We start from the raw sequence: 17,374 nt of genomic DNA, 5'->3' as shown, positions 1-17,374 counted from the left end.
GCTGTCTTTCTTCCCCAATTGTCCTCACCAGCGAGCTGATGAATGACAGAGGGATAAAACAAGTGAGGGAAGGTGGGGAAGGAGATGAAACATGCCATTCAGCACAAATGTTATTGCAATCTGAATCTTTTCCCCGCCTTGGAGTTTTCACCATTTTCTGTGGCTGGCTCCGTGAGCAGACTCCTGATGATGGGGTGAACAGAAGGGAGCGAGGAATTCAAAGTCACACTGTCTCTTTATTTGCTCTTATGGCATTTCTGAAACACCAACCCTCACAACAACTAATGAGCTTACTATAGGTATTCCCCTGGAGAGATGCACATACACAAGAAATTCTATCTAAATTAAACACAAATACTCCCGTGATTACAAGGCCACTGCATTAAACTGTTCCTTTGTAGGGATGCTTTAAATTGTTGACCGTTATCTCATGATAATTAACATTTATCATCATGATAAAAGCATTATCTGTTCACACCTGCTGTAGATTGTTTTTCTAGCTTTCTTCAGCTACATATAGGAGACAGGGTGGGCCAAGTCTCTCCAGGCTGAAACTAACTGAGGAAGTCTGCCTGCGTTTCAGTGCTAGGGGCAGGAAATTAAAGAGGAGGAGGACAGGACCAGGGAAGGTTGCCAGGCTTAGGCAGGTTGTACCCTACAGGGGTGCTGTTTCTTTAGGGTCAGTACCACCTGTCTGCCCGCCAGGAGAGCTATGGAGCTGGATATGAGGAGGGATGGGCAGATGGAGATGTGGAGGGGAGGAACCCTCTAGCCAAGACCAGACCAAGTCCCCCCTGCCGGGTTTAGGCTGACAGGAGGGACTTGGAACACATGGACAGAAGCTCAATAGTTACCGTATGTTGTAAAGCAATAAAAAAATCTTACACAGGAGGATTGTGTGCGACTGAAGAATCATTAAAATTTGGTCCAATTAAGTAACTACAGATGCTTTTTGTGGCACATCCTTTCCATACAATCTAGGGAAAAAAAATCTTTGAATACTTTTATTATGTAGTGACACTGTCATGCTTCATGACTTTGTGATTTATATAGTAGAGACAGACATCTCCAGCCTGGTCTGTGGTTTGTAACCTGTGTGCTGTTAACAGGATGTGGTGGCTTCAGGGCACTGCTGCTACAGTAATATAAGTGAGTACAGTGCTCAAAGGCTTGTCCCTTCAATCACCCAGAGAGAGAAAGAGAACAGCAGACAGCAAGAGACAGGGCAAATACACAAGAAAGAAAGAAAAGCTAAAGGACACATTGAAGGGAATAGAGGGTGGGGAAAGACAGGTAAGAAGAAAAGAAGGGGAAAAGAGAGAAGAGAGTAGGACAAGAGAATGAATGTACACCTTTACTATGGATAGATTCTATATGCAGCACTAGAGTAAGACAAGGCAAACAAAAATTTGAGATATCTTATACTTCAAATTATGCACTGACGTTGTAAATAACTTATCCTGATGAAACTATGACCACAACAAATGGCAGTGTTGTAAATATGTTTTTCTTCTGTGTTATGATGTACACTCAGAGAGACAACTCCTATATAGGGAGAAGTGAGATAACATTTTTGGTGGTAAATAAGTAGAAATAAAAAGTATGCCAACAGTGAAATACGCCATCGACCCTGGTCTTCAGGAGAGAGTATGGTGGCTTTCCCTCCTGCGCATTTCTGAGGTGATGAATACAAAAATATTCTCTTTCATTCTCTCTTCCTCTTTGAAAGCCACAAAGCCCAGGTAAAAATAGCTTTCAGATTCACTGCCAATAATTGTGAGTTTTTATTTGTGATTTTTTCCACGTGATGTGACAGGTTGTATTTGTGGCCATGTGTGGCCATGTTCAAACTAAAGAATAATCGTTTGGGACAGCCCTAGTTCAAACCATTCTGCACTGGTAAATTGGGACACCAAACAGGGTCATGTATGAGCCTGCATTCATTTGTTTGAGGTTAATGCCAACATTCAACCCAAAGGAGTAAAGCATTTTGTTGTTTTTTTGGTGTCTGATGTGCAGTTGAAGAGGGGCTGCTGGACCTCAGCTAGCTAGTTATTTATGTAACCAAGAAGTTAATAAAGAAAAAGGCTGTTAGCAGTGGATGTAGAAATGTCAACGTACATGCTTGAGTAAATAATGTTTATCTGACCTGGCCAATCATGGTCACTTCTAACACACTGACCAATCAAATGACATGCAGTAGTGATCATTATTGGCATACGTGTCACAAAAGCCACATCTGTTTCCTGTGGTAAAATGGTCTAAGTGGTCAATTCCAATTACCCACTTATCACCTCTAGATCATTAATCAGAGGCGATTTATACATCACAGTTTTAGTGTTTGCTCTCCTCTGCTCTCCTGGTTACAGGGTTTCAATAGGTGTCTGTGAAGTACCTGTCTCAAATGTATTAGCAGGGTATAAAAGGACCAAAAGGCTGGATAAATGAGTGCAAAGAGTGTGAGGATGTCAAGATGGATAATGATGAAAGTGGAGGACAAGAGGATTGTTGAGAGTCTAAGGTCACCCTGCCTCCAGGCCAGCTCCAGTCTCACACTCTACAGGCAAAGTAAGAAAACAGCATAACAGCACTGAAGGAGGAGCACAGTGATGCAGTCTTGCAGTCTCAAGTAGAGGTCACCAAGTCAAGGAAGCCAATTAAAAAGATGATTAACATTCATGTGGGAGATGCAGCGTCTACGTGCAGGTGGGACGGGCTCCCCATATACACACACACACACACACACACACACACACACACACACACACACACACACACACACACACACACAGGGAGCAGTGAACAGTGCAGTCCAGCCTGTTGTAGCTACGGTGTCCTGGGAGGTGGAGATCAGGAGGTTAATATGATCCAATCCAGCTCCTTCATTAGCCTGATGAAGGTAATAACAGCCAACAGGGAAAGAAAGGCTGCCAGGTTGACTAAAACCATCTACCTACTGCCTACCCGCAAGGCCTCTAAGCCTACTTGAGCTGGCAGGCATAGCGAGATGATAGCTACTTTTGTTATTCATCACATTAACATGCACAAAATCGTACAGTACATGGGGCATGAACAGATTTTATAGCCTCTCTCACATAGTGTGATGTGTGTGCCTATGACCACCTTTACTCAGCAGCTGTAACGCAGGACTTGCACGTGGCTTACAGGTGATACACTTTACGGTAGGAGTGCAATCTAAGATGTCCAGGGATGATAGACACAGACAAGCTAGTTTCATCACACCTAAACTAGTTTCATCACACCTAAACTTGTTTCCCTTCAGTAACCAAAGACAGATAAACTCCCACATTGTATGAGTATTGCATTCAGAGCCACTTAAACCACGTGCATCAAGCACAGTTACAGGCATGCATCACCCAAGCCAATCAGTCAGGCCCACTGAGAAACATAAGCTTCCGTACATGGATATGGCTGGATATCATGCATGACAGAGGTAGTGACGGGGGAGGGGGAGGGGAGTAGATTAAGAGTAAATAAGTGGAGAATGGTAGTGATAGGTAGGCCTAACGGAGAATAAACATCATTAATTGGGGAGGCACACATGGATGGATGCAGCCAGATGGTGTTTTGTACTCATTTGTCATACACTGCTGACAGAGAGAGAGGAGAGTGAGAGCTAGAAAAACGGAAAGAAAAACAAAAAGGGATGTTTATTGATTGCAAAGTCAGTATACCGCTGCCTCAAACAGACTTCCACTGTTTAAATCTAGCTCGGCATGTTCTGCATCATCTTCTCTCTGTGCCTTTCCTGTCTGAGTGGCTCTGATGGTGCTGCTATTGTAACACTCTGCAAAGCCGGATGCATACTGGCGAGTACAGACACAACACCCCGCAGATCGCCAAACTTGGCTTCCATTAAGGTCCATCTGTCTGCCTTTTACAAAAACACCATCTACTGTATGTTCTTCCTCAAAGGTGGTCCAAGGCAGAGTGAGAGAGAAAGAGAGATGAAGAGAGACTCAGGCCCAGGGAAGCAAGAGACTGGGGTAAGAACAAAGGGGCATACAGGTTTCCCAAAAGAGAAACTTAGCCTTGGCCTAGACGGACTACAATGAAACCGGTGGCAACTGATGGAAAGTTTTCACGATGCTAGCCACTGCCAAGGCATTTACAAAAATGAAAAAAAAAAAGTGGAGCAATGGAACCATCTCTTAATTTCCATAATGTGGACTAGAACTACATAAGTGAGAAAATACCAAAAATAGATCTTTAAAAAGGCACAATAGAAAGATCGAGGGAACCGAAAGCAGGTTGGAGCACAAGCGGGAGTGGTGAGCTGAAGCCAGGAAGCAGGACAGGGTTCCCACTGTGCTGCAAATGGAGAGTTGCGCTCGAGGCCGCTGGTCTGCTTGGGCTGCTAGCATGCTCACTTTGTTCTCGGCAATGACAGTTTCATTCAGGGAGACATGCACTTGGCTCTCCGGAGCCAAAGTGCCTCAGCGCCAACTAGCTCTTTCTTTCTCTGTGTGCTGTTCTCCTTTCAAACCTAACCTTTCCTGCTTTTTCAGTGTGTGTGTGTGTGTGTGTGTGTGTGTGTGTGTGTGTGTGTGTGTGTGTGTGTGTGTGTGAGAGAGAGAGAGAGAGAGACTAAAGGCTAGCGAGACTACTTCTCTTAATGTACTGTATGTACCTTGCGGCAAGTGCCAGCCATCACTGCACTGGATCGGATGTAGGGCAGTGTGGCTGGCATGGTCTCAGGCTTCCTTCATCAAATTATCTCACATACCTTAAACATAACCAAATGGTGTTAGTTTCTAGTTTATAGGACTATGCTTACAGACCTGCTCCCTAAGTTCTTCTGAAATGAAAATCATTTGCTTTACACCATAATCTACCAGTCCCCATAGGTCAAACAAATTAACTTGAAAAAACTGGCAAGGGAAATCACAAAATACCAGAATCAACAGACTTTTCACCAGGGTAAAAACCCTGTATGTAGCTAACATATCACAAACAGAGCATAACAATTTGATCGCTCAGAAAGCATGAGGTGCTGTACTGGTGGTTTGTTTCCAGGGTAACGTGTTTACATTTACATTTTAGGATTCATCCCTGCTTGGGATTTTTACAGTGCAACTTGCAGTGATAAGCGACAGAATTATATGCTTCATTTTCTATATCAGGAACATTACAAGTAAAAATAATGCAAAGGTCAAAGCCATTGTCCCCTAACAATTATATCTAGAATTATCACTTAAAAGACAAATGCTAGAAATAGAGAAAAGCAAAAAATGGCTTACTCTTAAATCTTCAAGCATGTGAAGCATGAAGATGTGTGTTAACCCTGTGTCAGAATATGATTCGGCTGTCCACACACACTCCAGTGCGTACAAAGTTCTGCATGATAAAAATCTAAAGTCTCTTTAATTTATCTGAAAAAGAAATACCATATCTACACGTGGCTAAAAGCAAAATGTTAACACAAAGACGTTTCCAGCACTCTTTATATCTATTAGGAAAAGGTGTCTTTAGGCGAAAACACTGAGGGTTACCTAAGGGACAAGGCCTGTGTCTGGTCTTAGATGGTCTCGTTCAATTGTCCACTTGTCTGCAATTCTCCTATAAACCCTTCAAACACAACTGTGACCTGAGAGGATGACTGACAATTACATTCATAACAATGTCCAGTGCACACAACTGTCAATCTTACTCACACAAATGTGCATTGACACACAAAAACAGATATACAGCCAAATAGAGTCAAACAGACACAAGCACAGTGCCACAAATTTGTAATGATGTCACATTTGCCAAAGCCTAAAAAACTACCAGTCATAGATCTAAATAAACTGTTAGACTGATCAAATTGTTTTTCATCACATACATGTGACACAAAAAGACCAAGAAGACCTTTAATCTCTGCTTATATAGCAGGCATTGTGGGCAAGCATGGCACAGTTTAAAAGTTTAGTTTAACAGTGGTTAAGTCTATTAAGCACCACAGGAAGGCAGCTTATCAGGTTTTTATCAGTAAAAAAGTAAATGATGCCCTACTTTTTCTTGCTTCCCCCTTTCCACCACTATCTTACTCTGTATAAAAGTACATTTTAATGTAACCCAATACCATTTTAATGCCTATCTCAATTAACATAATTATTGGCAATTAAACAGTAAATCTACACTAAATCACTTGGAGCTTCTGCACGACATGTGGTGAAACATTAAGGAATGTTTTACTTCTGATCTCATCCCCAACAATGATGCCACAGCATATGTTATCTCACTTGTCAAAGGTAAAAAAATATCTTCTCTGACATAATTTAATAGGTGTGTGTCCAAAGATGCAACATGCTTGAATGTTTCAACCCATATAGAGGAGCAAAGCAGAGGATTTTTGCCCCAAGTATTTCTAGGTTGAGTTACCCTATTAAAGGTGTTATCTGTACCTCTGCTGTATTCCATGTTACATGTTTGGCATTTTAATGAGGATTATATAGAAAGTGCACTGAAGCCGAAGGCTAGCTTGATACAAAGTCGTGTGTATATGTGGCACCTTGTATGCATACAGTTAGCAGTCCAAGACTAATCACACAAGAGAATAATTTCTGTGTTTGCTATGCAAGCTTTGTTTGACATGGGGACTAAAACGCACCAGAAGACCATTAATAACATATGGAGGTAATTCAGATGGATTTGGACCTCAGCGGGTGTCTATTTACAAATGTCAGCCGAGAGTTGATTCTTATTTGTGATAGCTACATCATTCTACATAATCATGGCATATACACAAGTCAGGTTTCCAGCCTCTTTCACAATTGGCCAGGCTCTGCTGTCAATCACAGGACAATAGCTGCCTACAGTTGAGTCATTATTGCTGTTCAGTGCTTCTGGGGACAGAAAGGGGCAGTGGAAAAGCCAGTCAGGGTTTATGCATACAGCTCTGCAAGTATCTAAGTGGAGGTTACCTAAAGTGCAGTGGGGCTCTGCTGCCGGCTCCGTTTGAGGGCCTTAACCAAGGACTCAAGGGATAAATGGGGCATTTTAGTCAGTATGTGTGTGTATGTGCATGCATGTGGAAGCATTTTTCCGGGCATGCATATCCATGTGTGTGTGTGCTGGTGGGTGTAAGCTAGTGTGTGAATATGTGTGGGTACTAGGGCAGGATCAGTGGAGTAAATCCACACTTGAAAGAGTAGCTCAATCAAGCTCTCCCACCCATCTCTCTCTCCCTCCCTCCCTGTGTCTCTCTCATCTCGCTGATGTTCCCCTGCTCCCAGTTCATGGATAGTTGAAAAGTTCACAGGACTAGGGTGCAAAAGAGCACTACCGAGGGCAAAGAGGAACAAGTGTGAACCTAACACTTCCCATCAGTACCATCTTTCAACTGTCAACCAAAGTCTGAGTCAGGAGCAGCCACTGACAGGGCATTACACAATAGTCAATGTTTGCTCTACTAACATGTCAACCACTGAAATGCCGATAATGAATTCAGACACATACAATGTGTATTTACAATATACAGTAAATACTGTCATATGTCTTGACAGAGTCTTTTATCTAAGGTAAAAATTCAACTAATTAGTTTTATGATTCTGAACAAATCTGTCATGTACAACTTTCAATGATCAAATGAAAACATTACAGTTAAAACATTTCCTTTATAAAATACAATTCTCTTATTACACAAATAAACTGCGAGTTTAGCTAAATTGGTTTTAAAGTATAGGTTTTTCCGTGCTAGACTTCCTGGCTTCTAATCCAAGCAAGTCAATTATGAGATAATTTCAAAGCAAAACTATCATTATAAAGCCTTTAACTTCAATTTACCAGCAGGTCTGCAGTCAAAACAACCTTTAGGTTATCCCTCCTCTTTGTTTCACTTCTGGAGCTGGGTCCTCCTCAATGACAAGTAAAGCCTGTTCCTTGAAAGGAAATAAAAAGCATGACCTCATTTTGTTTCCTGTGCAATTTAATAAAGGCGATTTTATGCTGCCAAATGTGGAGAAGATGCCCTTCATTAGAACAGTGTGTACCCAGTGCGTCCATACTTTAATCCAATTTAGTTTAGCATGATAAAGGGCATTACTGCCAGCCAGTCCTACTGCCCACCCACTCATGACGTCTGCATGCACATGCATGTAATGACATGAAAAAATATAGTCCCCTGGGGGGTTCACTGGTAGATAATGCACCAACCTAACATTCAGGGACAGGGCAACTCAACGCTTATTCTGCCACCCTGAAATTACGTCACTTCTATTGACATTCAGATATGTCATACCCTTGGCAAGTGACAGGCCACTGTGGTAATGTGCATTAAGAGCTGGATGTAAGCAGAATGAAAGGCCAGGTTCACAATTTGGTTTATTCCTATTAACAATACGAATTATGTTGCGTAGTGTGATCAAAAATATACTTTTGAGTGACTGGCTTTAACATAGGACTATATAAGCATATGGGACAAATTTGCTGTTGATGTTATTATATTACAAAACAAGACAGGAACATTTTATTGCTCAAGGATCAAAGAATTTATGGGTTCATTTGATGGGCCCTGAAAAACACACAACACATAATATGTATCTACTAGAAGGATCTTTTCATTACATTTAATTGAGCAAAGACGCCTTGCTTGAAGGAAAAATTGCCTCTGGTGGACTGCAATGGGTCATTAATTAGTTCTATAAAACTCTTATTTGAATTAAGGGTAGAGTGAAACTTTTTTATGAGCAAGATTTCATTAGTGCCTGTAAAGAGCTAGAAGCTGCTCTCTTGTGTTTGAGAAATAAAAGAGGAGAGCTTCTTCTTAACCCACTAAATGGTTCAAGGCCTGAATCACCAGACCATCTTTAATGCACTTGTTAGGCTGTGAAATGCACAGAGATTTCTGAAGAGCCAGCAAGCTATTTTTGTGGCACTCCATTCAGATGAGTGTTAGCTGCTGAGAGCTGTCATTGACTTAAATGGACGCCAAAAGGGGTTTTGTTGTGTATGTGTCTACACGTGTGTGTTAACTGTGACTCATTCTGCATCACTCTTTAGAACATTGTCGCTTCCAGAAACGGCTTCATCTTCAAGTTTGTGTGAGCATGCACATATTTGTGTGCATGCGTGCATGTATAAGTGTGTCAACATCCTCTGTGTACATACAGGCTGTGGAGATCTGAAACACTCCTACACTCAGAAACAAAACAAGTGCCTAAGGAAGTGACAGGCAGGCTGAATAGAAACAAGTAATCCTTAAACAAGAGGACATGAATTGAAGTGCTTTCCACATTGTCAGGCTGGGCTAAGGCCTCGCTGAGGCAGACGGGGAGGAACTCTCATACTAGACAGAAAGCAGCACCTCAGCATAATGGCACCTCTTGTAAGATCTTAAATGTGCAGGTCAGGTGAACAAAAAGTTACAGCTCATGGCTGTAGATATAGCCATAATAAAGTTAGCCTACACTTCCATGTGAACAGATACAGATTATCCCTTTAAGGTGCTTTCTTACAGATACAGTCTTCCTGCTCCCCTCTAATCATTGTATATTTGTTTATAATTAAAGGGGGTTGTCTTTCTTGGGGTGTTCACTGGCCCAGTGGTTGTAAAAAGCATCATAATTCTGCTACTGAAAAATTACAGGCTGATGAATTGTACTGTGATGCAGCTATATTTAGGGCAAACATCCTCCTTGCTGCATTTATTTCTCCCAAAGTGAAAGAATGCAAATGCAAAGCACACATGTAAGCATAGTTCTGCAATTACAGGATAAAGTGCACGAAGGAAAGCAGCTTAACAACATTACCATTCAAATGACACCACATCCCTTGTTTAACCTTGCATGCCTGGCATCGGCTGGTCTCATTTCCGCAGACCACCAAGCCCTGTGCATTGCCACCTGATGGCAAATCTGGGCCTTCAGCTGCCCTGCCCACCTGGTCTCCACAGTTAACAGGGAAAATACACATTGCATGCCAAAAATCTACCAGCAGATATCACCAGTGGCAGTGTATGAGGAAGTTGGGGCAGAGGGGATGCGGAGATGAAATGTGGCACTCACAGGAGGTGTGTGCAGCTAGCTATGTTTTTCCACTCTGCTGGGGGTACAGCCAACCTGTTCCCCTGGTCTATATATGGAAGTAAACAGGATGCTAACAGTGGGATAGAGGTGTTGTGCCATATGTAGCCCCATTATCCTGTTGTTTGGACTAAGACAGTTGAGATGTTTCTCTCAGCATTACTGCACTTAAATCAGAGTTAAACCATGTCCTTTATATCAACTGCCCTGTAATCTATTTATCTTATTAGGTCAAAGGGTGCTACTTTTGCATGCATGACGTCTGTATATGACCAAGTGCAGGGTATATACTCACAGCAGGTACGAGGAGCTTCTTGACCTCCTCCACTGCTCTCCTCATCTTGATCTCAGCTCTGGCCTGTGTGTCTTCCACTGTGATCAGGACATGAAGATCTTCATTTAGGTGTTCCCAGTTTGGCTTCCCTCTGTTCTGCTCCTCCTGGACAGAGAAAGAGGGAGAGTGAGAGTGAGAGAGACTGTGAGTGAAAATAACAGTGTGGGTGTGCTGGAGCTCCAGTGCAGTAACATAGCATATCAGAGGAAGAGCAGGCGAGAGCCAGGCATACACAGAGGACGACAGGGCCCTGTGAAGAGAAGCAGGATGACAGGAGTGGCCCTTTAGTCAGCTATTTAGTTTTAACTTTGAAAGGACACCTTTCTTTAATAGATCCCTCGCTTCACAAAGACAAAGACGACAGCTAGCCCTGCAGCAATTAATATCAGTGAAAGATGGATGGATGGAGAGATCAGAGAGAGATGGATGGGGATTTTTAAACCATACCAACTTAACTAGTAGGAATGCATGTGATAGTTCAAAGTGCCGAAGGATTGTGAGTGAAGGTACACAAGTGTGTGCCTCTGTCTCTTACTTGTATTTGTGTGGACAATACTGTCTAAGTAACAATAGCTCTCTGAGGGAGTTGTTTTTTTTTCTCCTGAAAAGGCAGGACCAAAGCACTCAGAGTGCCAAATTGTAGCACTAGCGCTACATCAAAGGCAAAATGGGCTGTATTGAAAACCAACCATCACTGCTCAATAGCCTTTCAACACAGTTACATGTGAAGCCGTTTCAAGATTTGAACTGGGGAGGCTGAGTTTTGGAAATGGTGCACAATGCGCACGTTTTTCAGGCGCTTTTAAGAAAAGCCCAGTCACAACTCACTCTTGTGAAAAGGTAAAATGGGATATGTAGATACAAATATGGAGTAGCTTCACATTTGTAGAAGTTTTTTTTATCCATATATATTTTTCTCCATTTAGCATAGCTCCTTTCCTCCCTCTTCTGGTTGCCCCGCTGATAGTAAATGCAGCGAAGACACACTGAGAACGCTCTAAAAGGCTTTTGAGGTTGTATCACATGTCACTGTGCAACCATGACAGCCAGCGGTTTTAAAGCTGACTTCCCCCTGAGGTGAGGAGTTGAGGTCTAGGTTTTCTGAAAAAGACACAACCTCGGATTCTCTGATGTATGACACCATATTAAATCATCAAAACAGGATTATTGTGTTACAATGTTAATATTTGACAAATTTTACAAAAACAAATCAGGAACGTCAAAACGAATGCAACTCTAAAATGTTTAAACATCAAATTTGTGATTTCGTTTTCCAAAGGAGGTCAGAGTTTCGAAGTCAACTGTGTCCCAGGTTTCTCCCCTCCTGCTGTTGGCGCAGGTTTGTGCAGACTGTTGATGAGCACTGTGTCGTTTACCTCGCCCATACAAACCACCTCAACTTCAGATCACTGCTCATTTTTGAGTAGTGAGCTACTGTGAGGGTGTCTAATTACAAACAATGCATTGCAGCGCTCTACGGGGGGTCTACCTGACATGATTTCAGTACACTCAACCAGCACCACAAAGTGAGAGGGAGCGTGCACGCACTCGCACTCGTGCACACGCAGGGCTTAGAGCTTGAGCTGAGTGCCACCCACCTGCTTTCTACTCCACAGAGAGCTGTTGCCATGGCACTGCTCTTTTACAACAGACACACACACGCACGCACGCACGCACACACACACACACACACACACACACACACACACACACACACACACACACACACACACACACACACACACACACACACAAACAAACAAGAAAGTTCAATATTCCACTCTCGTTTTCCCCTTTTCCACACAGGGGGAGGGCCTAGTTTCAGCTGTCAGGCCATTATTTCACCATGGCTGTTTGCTTATGGCCTATTAGGGGACATGGGGATTGGAAGGTGACTCAGCATTTTCTAGAGAGGACACAGAAAGACAGGCCACGAGGGCTGCCTCTGCATGCTGGTCACTGTATAATAACACATGGTAGACGCAGTACATACTGACAAGACTGTTGCTGAAGTTGAACCCAACAAGATTAGTCAATCACGTGTCTGTGTTCGCCCTGGCAGATTCTGATTTGGTTAGATTGTAGTCAAAGAGATCTGGGAAAAGAGGAATAACACACATGCACGCATGCACATGCACACACACACATCTCACACCAGCATGACTGCCTGTGAACAAGGTCAGTGTGTGCCCTCTGAGAGAAAGTGACAGCATGACAAACAGGGGGAAGGGTGGAGGGGGGAGGCAGGGTGGGAGGGTGACAAAAGAGACAGGAGGTGAGGCAAGTGCTAAAGGGAATACTGGGAAAGCCTTTGAAGATAATGTCCACGCTGGCCGACATCAAATGCCATGGCAATGACCACATACCAGGGTAATCGGTTTTGGCAAAATATGTAGCATGAATAAATAGCACGGACACTGCATCTAGAGACGACATCTAAGAATAGGTTCAGAGGGGATAAGATTGCGTGTTGGTTAGAACACCTGTTTGCCTGCTGGCTTTCACACCCCTCGGATTGAGACCAATAAACTTTAAGGCCTCAATTTTCAACATGGATGACAGCACATACAAAAAAGTTACAAAAATATAGGACTCTTTTTCTGTTAGCTCTGCCCTCCCTTTTTTAGGTTGTACTTAAAAGAGTGGCAGTGCAACCTGGCTGTTTTCATGTTCACTTTTCTTTATGTTATTGATTCTGTTAGTGTCATTGTTTCGCCTGAGGGAAGTCACACTACAGGGTCAGGTATACCCCCGAAGCTGAAAGGGATTTATTGCAAGGGCACATAACAGGGTGCACATTTGCAGACACAGAGCTCTCAATCCTTGGTGTTGAGGCTGAAGGTCAGCCCTACTTAATATACCACACTGCTGCTTCAATAGGATTTTGGATTATGTGGCGCCACAATTTTGTCCTGGCTATGTTGCACTTTAACACTCATAAATTAAACTATTTGCACTGTTTCAACTCTCCCACTCTGAACAGTCCCTTCTTTTTCGATCAGACGTTCCCAACTGGGGTCAACGCAACTGAGGCTAAATGCCAGCAGACAAAACAGGTGCAGTAGGGAGCTGCAGGGGCATCGAAGGACAAGAGAGGACAAGCGCAACTGAAGAGGAAGAAGGATCAACGCTGATAAAGAAATATGAAATAATATGAATCAAAACTGAATTGATTTTCCAAGTAAGACAGAATAACTTATAAAATATGAATGCATTCACTGAGGAAAAGGCTGTTAAGAATTGAAATAACACACAACTTAATAAGGCTTGATGATTTTAGTGAACTCTGATGATTGCATTGGGTTAGATTAGGCATATTTCAGTATGCCATCCTGAACAGGTCAGCTAAATGTCAGGATTTTTAGCTCTGTGTAGAAAAGGAATCATACTACAGTATATCTCAACAGAAGTAATTAAATTAATTGTAGCACCAATAAACCTTACTGCTGTGGTTGCTACACCTCCTGCTATTTGCCATCCTCAATGTCCTGAACCATCGCATTTTCCTATTGCCCTCTCAAGCCATTTGCAGCCAATAAAATCTAGGCACCAAAAGTAGTACCTGGACATTTCTCTGCTTTTCTCATCAACGTAATAGCACCCTCTAAATTCTTAATAAAGAAGAAACAAGCTTTTAGTTGTGCTGTGTCAAGTAATTTGTCACAAAGAAATGAGAGAAAAAAAAAAAAGTCAGCTTAAACTTTAAACAAAACAAGCAGGCTTGCTGCAGTGCCAACAGGCCAATCAAGTTCAACATATTGACTGCCAATGTCACATATTAGTTCTTGAGCAATGAAAGGTGGGAGATGAGCTATGGCACTGTGTATTGGCTGTCAGAAGTTAAATATAGCCGGAGGTGGGGGCCTATACTGTTCTCTCAGTGACCGTGCTGATACCACAATTTTTAGCTATTATGTGTTGGGGCAATCAGCAAAAAAACTAATCAAAGCAAATTTATTTGATATAGAGCATTTCTCAAAGTGCAAGTCTGAAAGGACATTTAGTGTGGCTCAAAGTAAAACAGCTGTCTATGGTGACATCTGTAATCTCACACTGTGTGAAGGCCAAAATAGAATTAGGGAATTGTTTTGCAAAAGCGAGGGAAATCCTTATTCTGTCTATGCAGTGGTCGATATAATGTGTCTGTAATTTAATTGCTGTTGTTCCTGCTGTTGTTTTGCATTAAGCATGACTGTAAAAGTGAAAACCGGGGAGACTCAAGCTGCCACATTAGATGAAAGTTTAAGTGGAATCAGGCTCCAGAAGGAGTTCCTCTTCCTTCCAACAGTTTAGACAATAATCATCAAAAAGGACATTATTCGCAAGCTTTGTCCCTTTGGGCAGCATCTGAAAACTGCTCAAGATTTAACAACAAAACAAGAAAAAAAATAACTCAACTACAAGAAACTGGGAGAGGGTTTAGTTTAGTGGTGTCATATACATCCATCCCATCTCTGTCAAAAAAATAAGGATGTCCATAAGTCTCCATCAGAGAAGTCACAGCAATGTACTTGTACTTACTCAGTCACTCTCACAGACACCTTACATTCAGTCTTGTTTGATCAGAGTGTGACGTGCAGTCTGGGGACAGGTTATTATCCTGCGTTAGTCTCTCCTGCCTCCTTTGATTTAAGTCGAACATCAAGTCCCACCCACACACATACACACACACACACACGTGGGTTTAGTGATTTTACCATTTCCATGCTCATGATTATGAGTGTCATATCAATAAACAAAAAAAAAAAAAACATTTCTGCTAGATTCTCTCCATATTCTAAGATAAATAGCTCTATCTACTCTCTTAAATTCATATACCTTGTCAATTGAGCATAGACCTAAGTTAGTTTGTTTTCCTTAACATACAGTTCCTGTGACAGCACTACAGTCACTAAGACTGTTATGTGATGCTAATGGTAACTAATGACTGTTGTTTCATCTTAGTTAAAAACAACAATGTGTTAAAATTTTACAAGCAACTGCAGTAGTAGTAAATAGTCATTCAAATTTTAATATCATCAGTAAATCTAGAATAAGAAAAACCATCTATGGGGGAAATAATTTATGTGACCGAGTTTAACAAAGCAAAGGCTTGTTTTAACAGAATCAGTGGCAGCAGGCCTGAACAGCACATGCAGGCAGAATTAAATGACAAAAGCCAAAATAATTTGCACACAAAATATTATAAGGATACAATCAAAGGAAATCTGTAATGAAGGGAAAGTGTGGGCTGGATGTACAATGTAAGCTGTATTGTGTAAAACATTTTTTTTACAAAAACAATTAAAATCTCTGAGTCATTAAATACTTGGTATTAAAATAATTTGAAAGGGATGGAGTTAAAATGAAAGTGATCAATTATAAGAATTATACTTGGTGTTGTATGATCAAAGTGTGAAGAACCACATTTTTCTATTCACCTGCTTCTTTCCTCCTTATTTTCTACTTGATCTGCTTTTCTTCCCCTGCCATTGTTCTTTATTTTACTCTGCTTCTTTCTCTCTCCCTCTCTAGCACTGCGTAGCTCCAGTGAGCCGACTCCCCGTCAGGCAGTGCGGCCCAGGAGGGAGCAACCAGCTGAATTATTGAGAGCATAAAAACGCTGCCGCTAATGGATCCTGAATAAACACACTGGCTAAGCTGCTGCCGCGGCTTCCTCTGCTGCCACAGGGCATCAAGCTGAAAATACTGAGGTTGAGGATGCAGTGACTGGAGGCTACAGCTGTGGCTTTGTCTGCAACTGAGCCACAGTTATGACACACCCGGGCCATCCAAAATGTTTTGGGGTACAGCGAGCTATCCTGATAGTGATTCTTGGGATTTATTAACAGTGGAAACAGCAGAGGATGTAAAAAGTGTCTGTTTTTTTTTTCACATAATCTTTTCCCCAGCATAACCCAACGTTACTGTAAATATCTAAACCACACACCAGAGGACTATAAGGTAAGGGACGTGGTGAGAAAGGAAAACATAATTTTAATGGAGGACTTCAATAATTATTTAATTATATGGTTGTGTGTAGAAAATCAGTTTGGCTGCTTTAAAATGTTCCCATTAACTTCGTACCTTCAACAAAGCACTCATCTGTATTTTTGTATAAATGTTTAACTGTATTGGGCCTTTGTTGGTGTACTAATTGTGCAGGGCCTTTCACAGGTCCCGTCACTGCGCCACACAGCATAACAAACTGGCACATGTCATTAAGTTTTAAGATAGTAAGAGATTATGAAGGTAATCATAGATTCATGTAATGAGCTAAGAAGTTCTAAAGTGTGTGTGTGCGTGCATGCGGGTTTGTACATGCTTGAGCGTGTTCACTCCCATTTAACTACTTCTGGATCTAATTCCAAAGAAAGAACCATAGCAGAATGTCTTCATCTTGTTCTGTGATAATGAACACACTCCAAGGGAAATGAGAAGAGATAGAAATTAAAATACGAATGTAGGAGCCATAAAAAAGAAAGAGGGAAGAAAATGTTAGCCCTGCAGCAAACTGGAGCTTCTAAGATTATGACTCAGCTGAAAATCTCTGTGCATCTCTGTGTGTGTGTGTGTGTGTGTGTGTGTGTGTGTGTGTGTGTGTGTGTGTGTGTGTGTGTGGAGAAGGTGATTCCCATACCAAGAGGGATGAAATACACTTACATTTCTGACTTGTAATATAATGCATTGTAATATAGCACCACTGCCTAGCAAATGTGGGCAACTGGGAGGTTCAGACAAAGGGAAAAAATAAGATTAAAAAAATTCAACTCCAAAAGGTGTCACTCAATGAAGAAAAAATAAAAATAAAAACAGCCAAAGGCAGCCATAATAGCACGGCTAAAGCTCATGGGCAAAACACGCACAGATGCTTGAAATAAAAACTGTCAATTTGTCCTCAAAGAAAACTTCAGAGAACATCAACAAATCTAATCTGACACACTTTGGAACGCCTTGGGAAGCATGCAAGTTTTTTGTATTCAAAGTTCAGGTTTTCATTTTTCAATTATCTGCTTTAATCGTAATCGTATCGTGT

General features: G+C 41.8%; 1 protein-coding gene across 6 annotated transcripts in view; it reads right to left on the bottom strand.

Moving 5' to 3' along the window:
* qkia (QKI, KH domain containing, RNA binding a) overlaps positions 1-17,374 on the bottom strand; it is a 72,772-nt gene that overhangs the window by 15,716 nt on the left and 39,682 nt on the right. For all 6 annotated transcript variants that reach the window (XM_087174287.1, XM_023407454.2, XM_087174286.1 and 3 more), the window contains exon 4: positions 10,321-10,464. In XM_087174287.1, the coding sequence (XP_087030413.1) occupies positions 10,321-10,464 (144 nt within the window). The remainder of the gene's footprint in view (positions 1-10,320; positions 10,465-17,374) is intronic.

Source organism: Seriola lalandi, unplaced genomic scaffold, assembly GCF_002814215.2.
Source record: "Seriola lalandi dorsalis isolate HSWRI2012SDOR001 ecotype SW California unplaced genomic scaffold, Sedor1 jcf7180002054335, whole genome shotgun sequence".
Classification (NCBI taxonomy): domain Eukaryota; kingdom Metazoa; phylum Chordata; class Actinopteri; order Carangiformes; family Carangidae; genus Seriola; species Seriola lalandi.
This window is presented reverse-complemented; position numbering and strand designations above follow the sequence as displayed.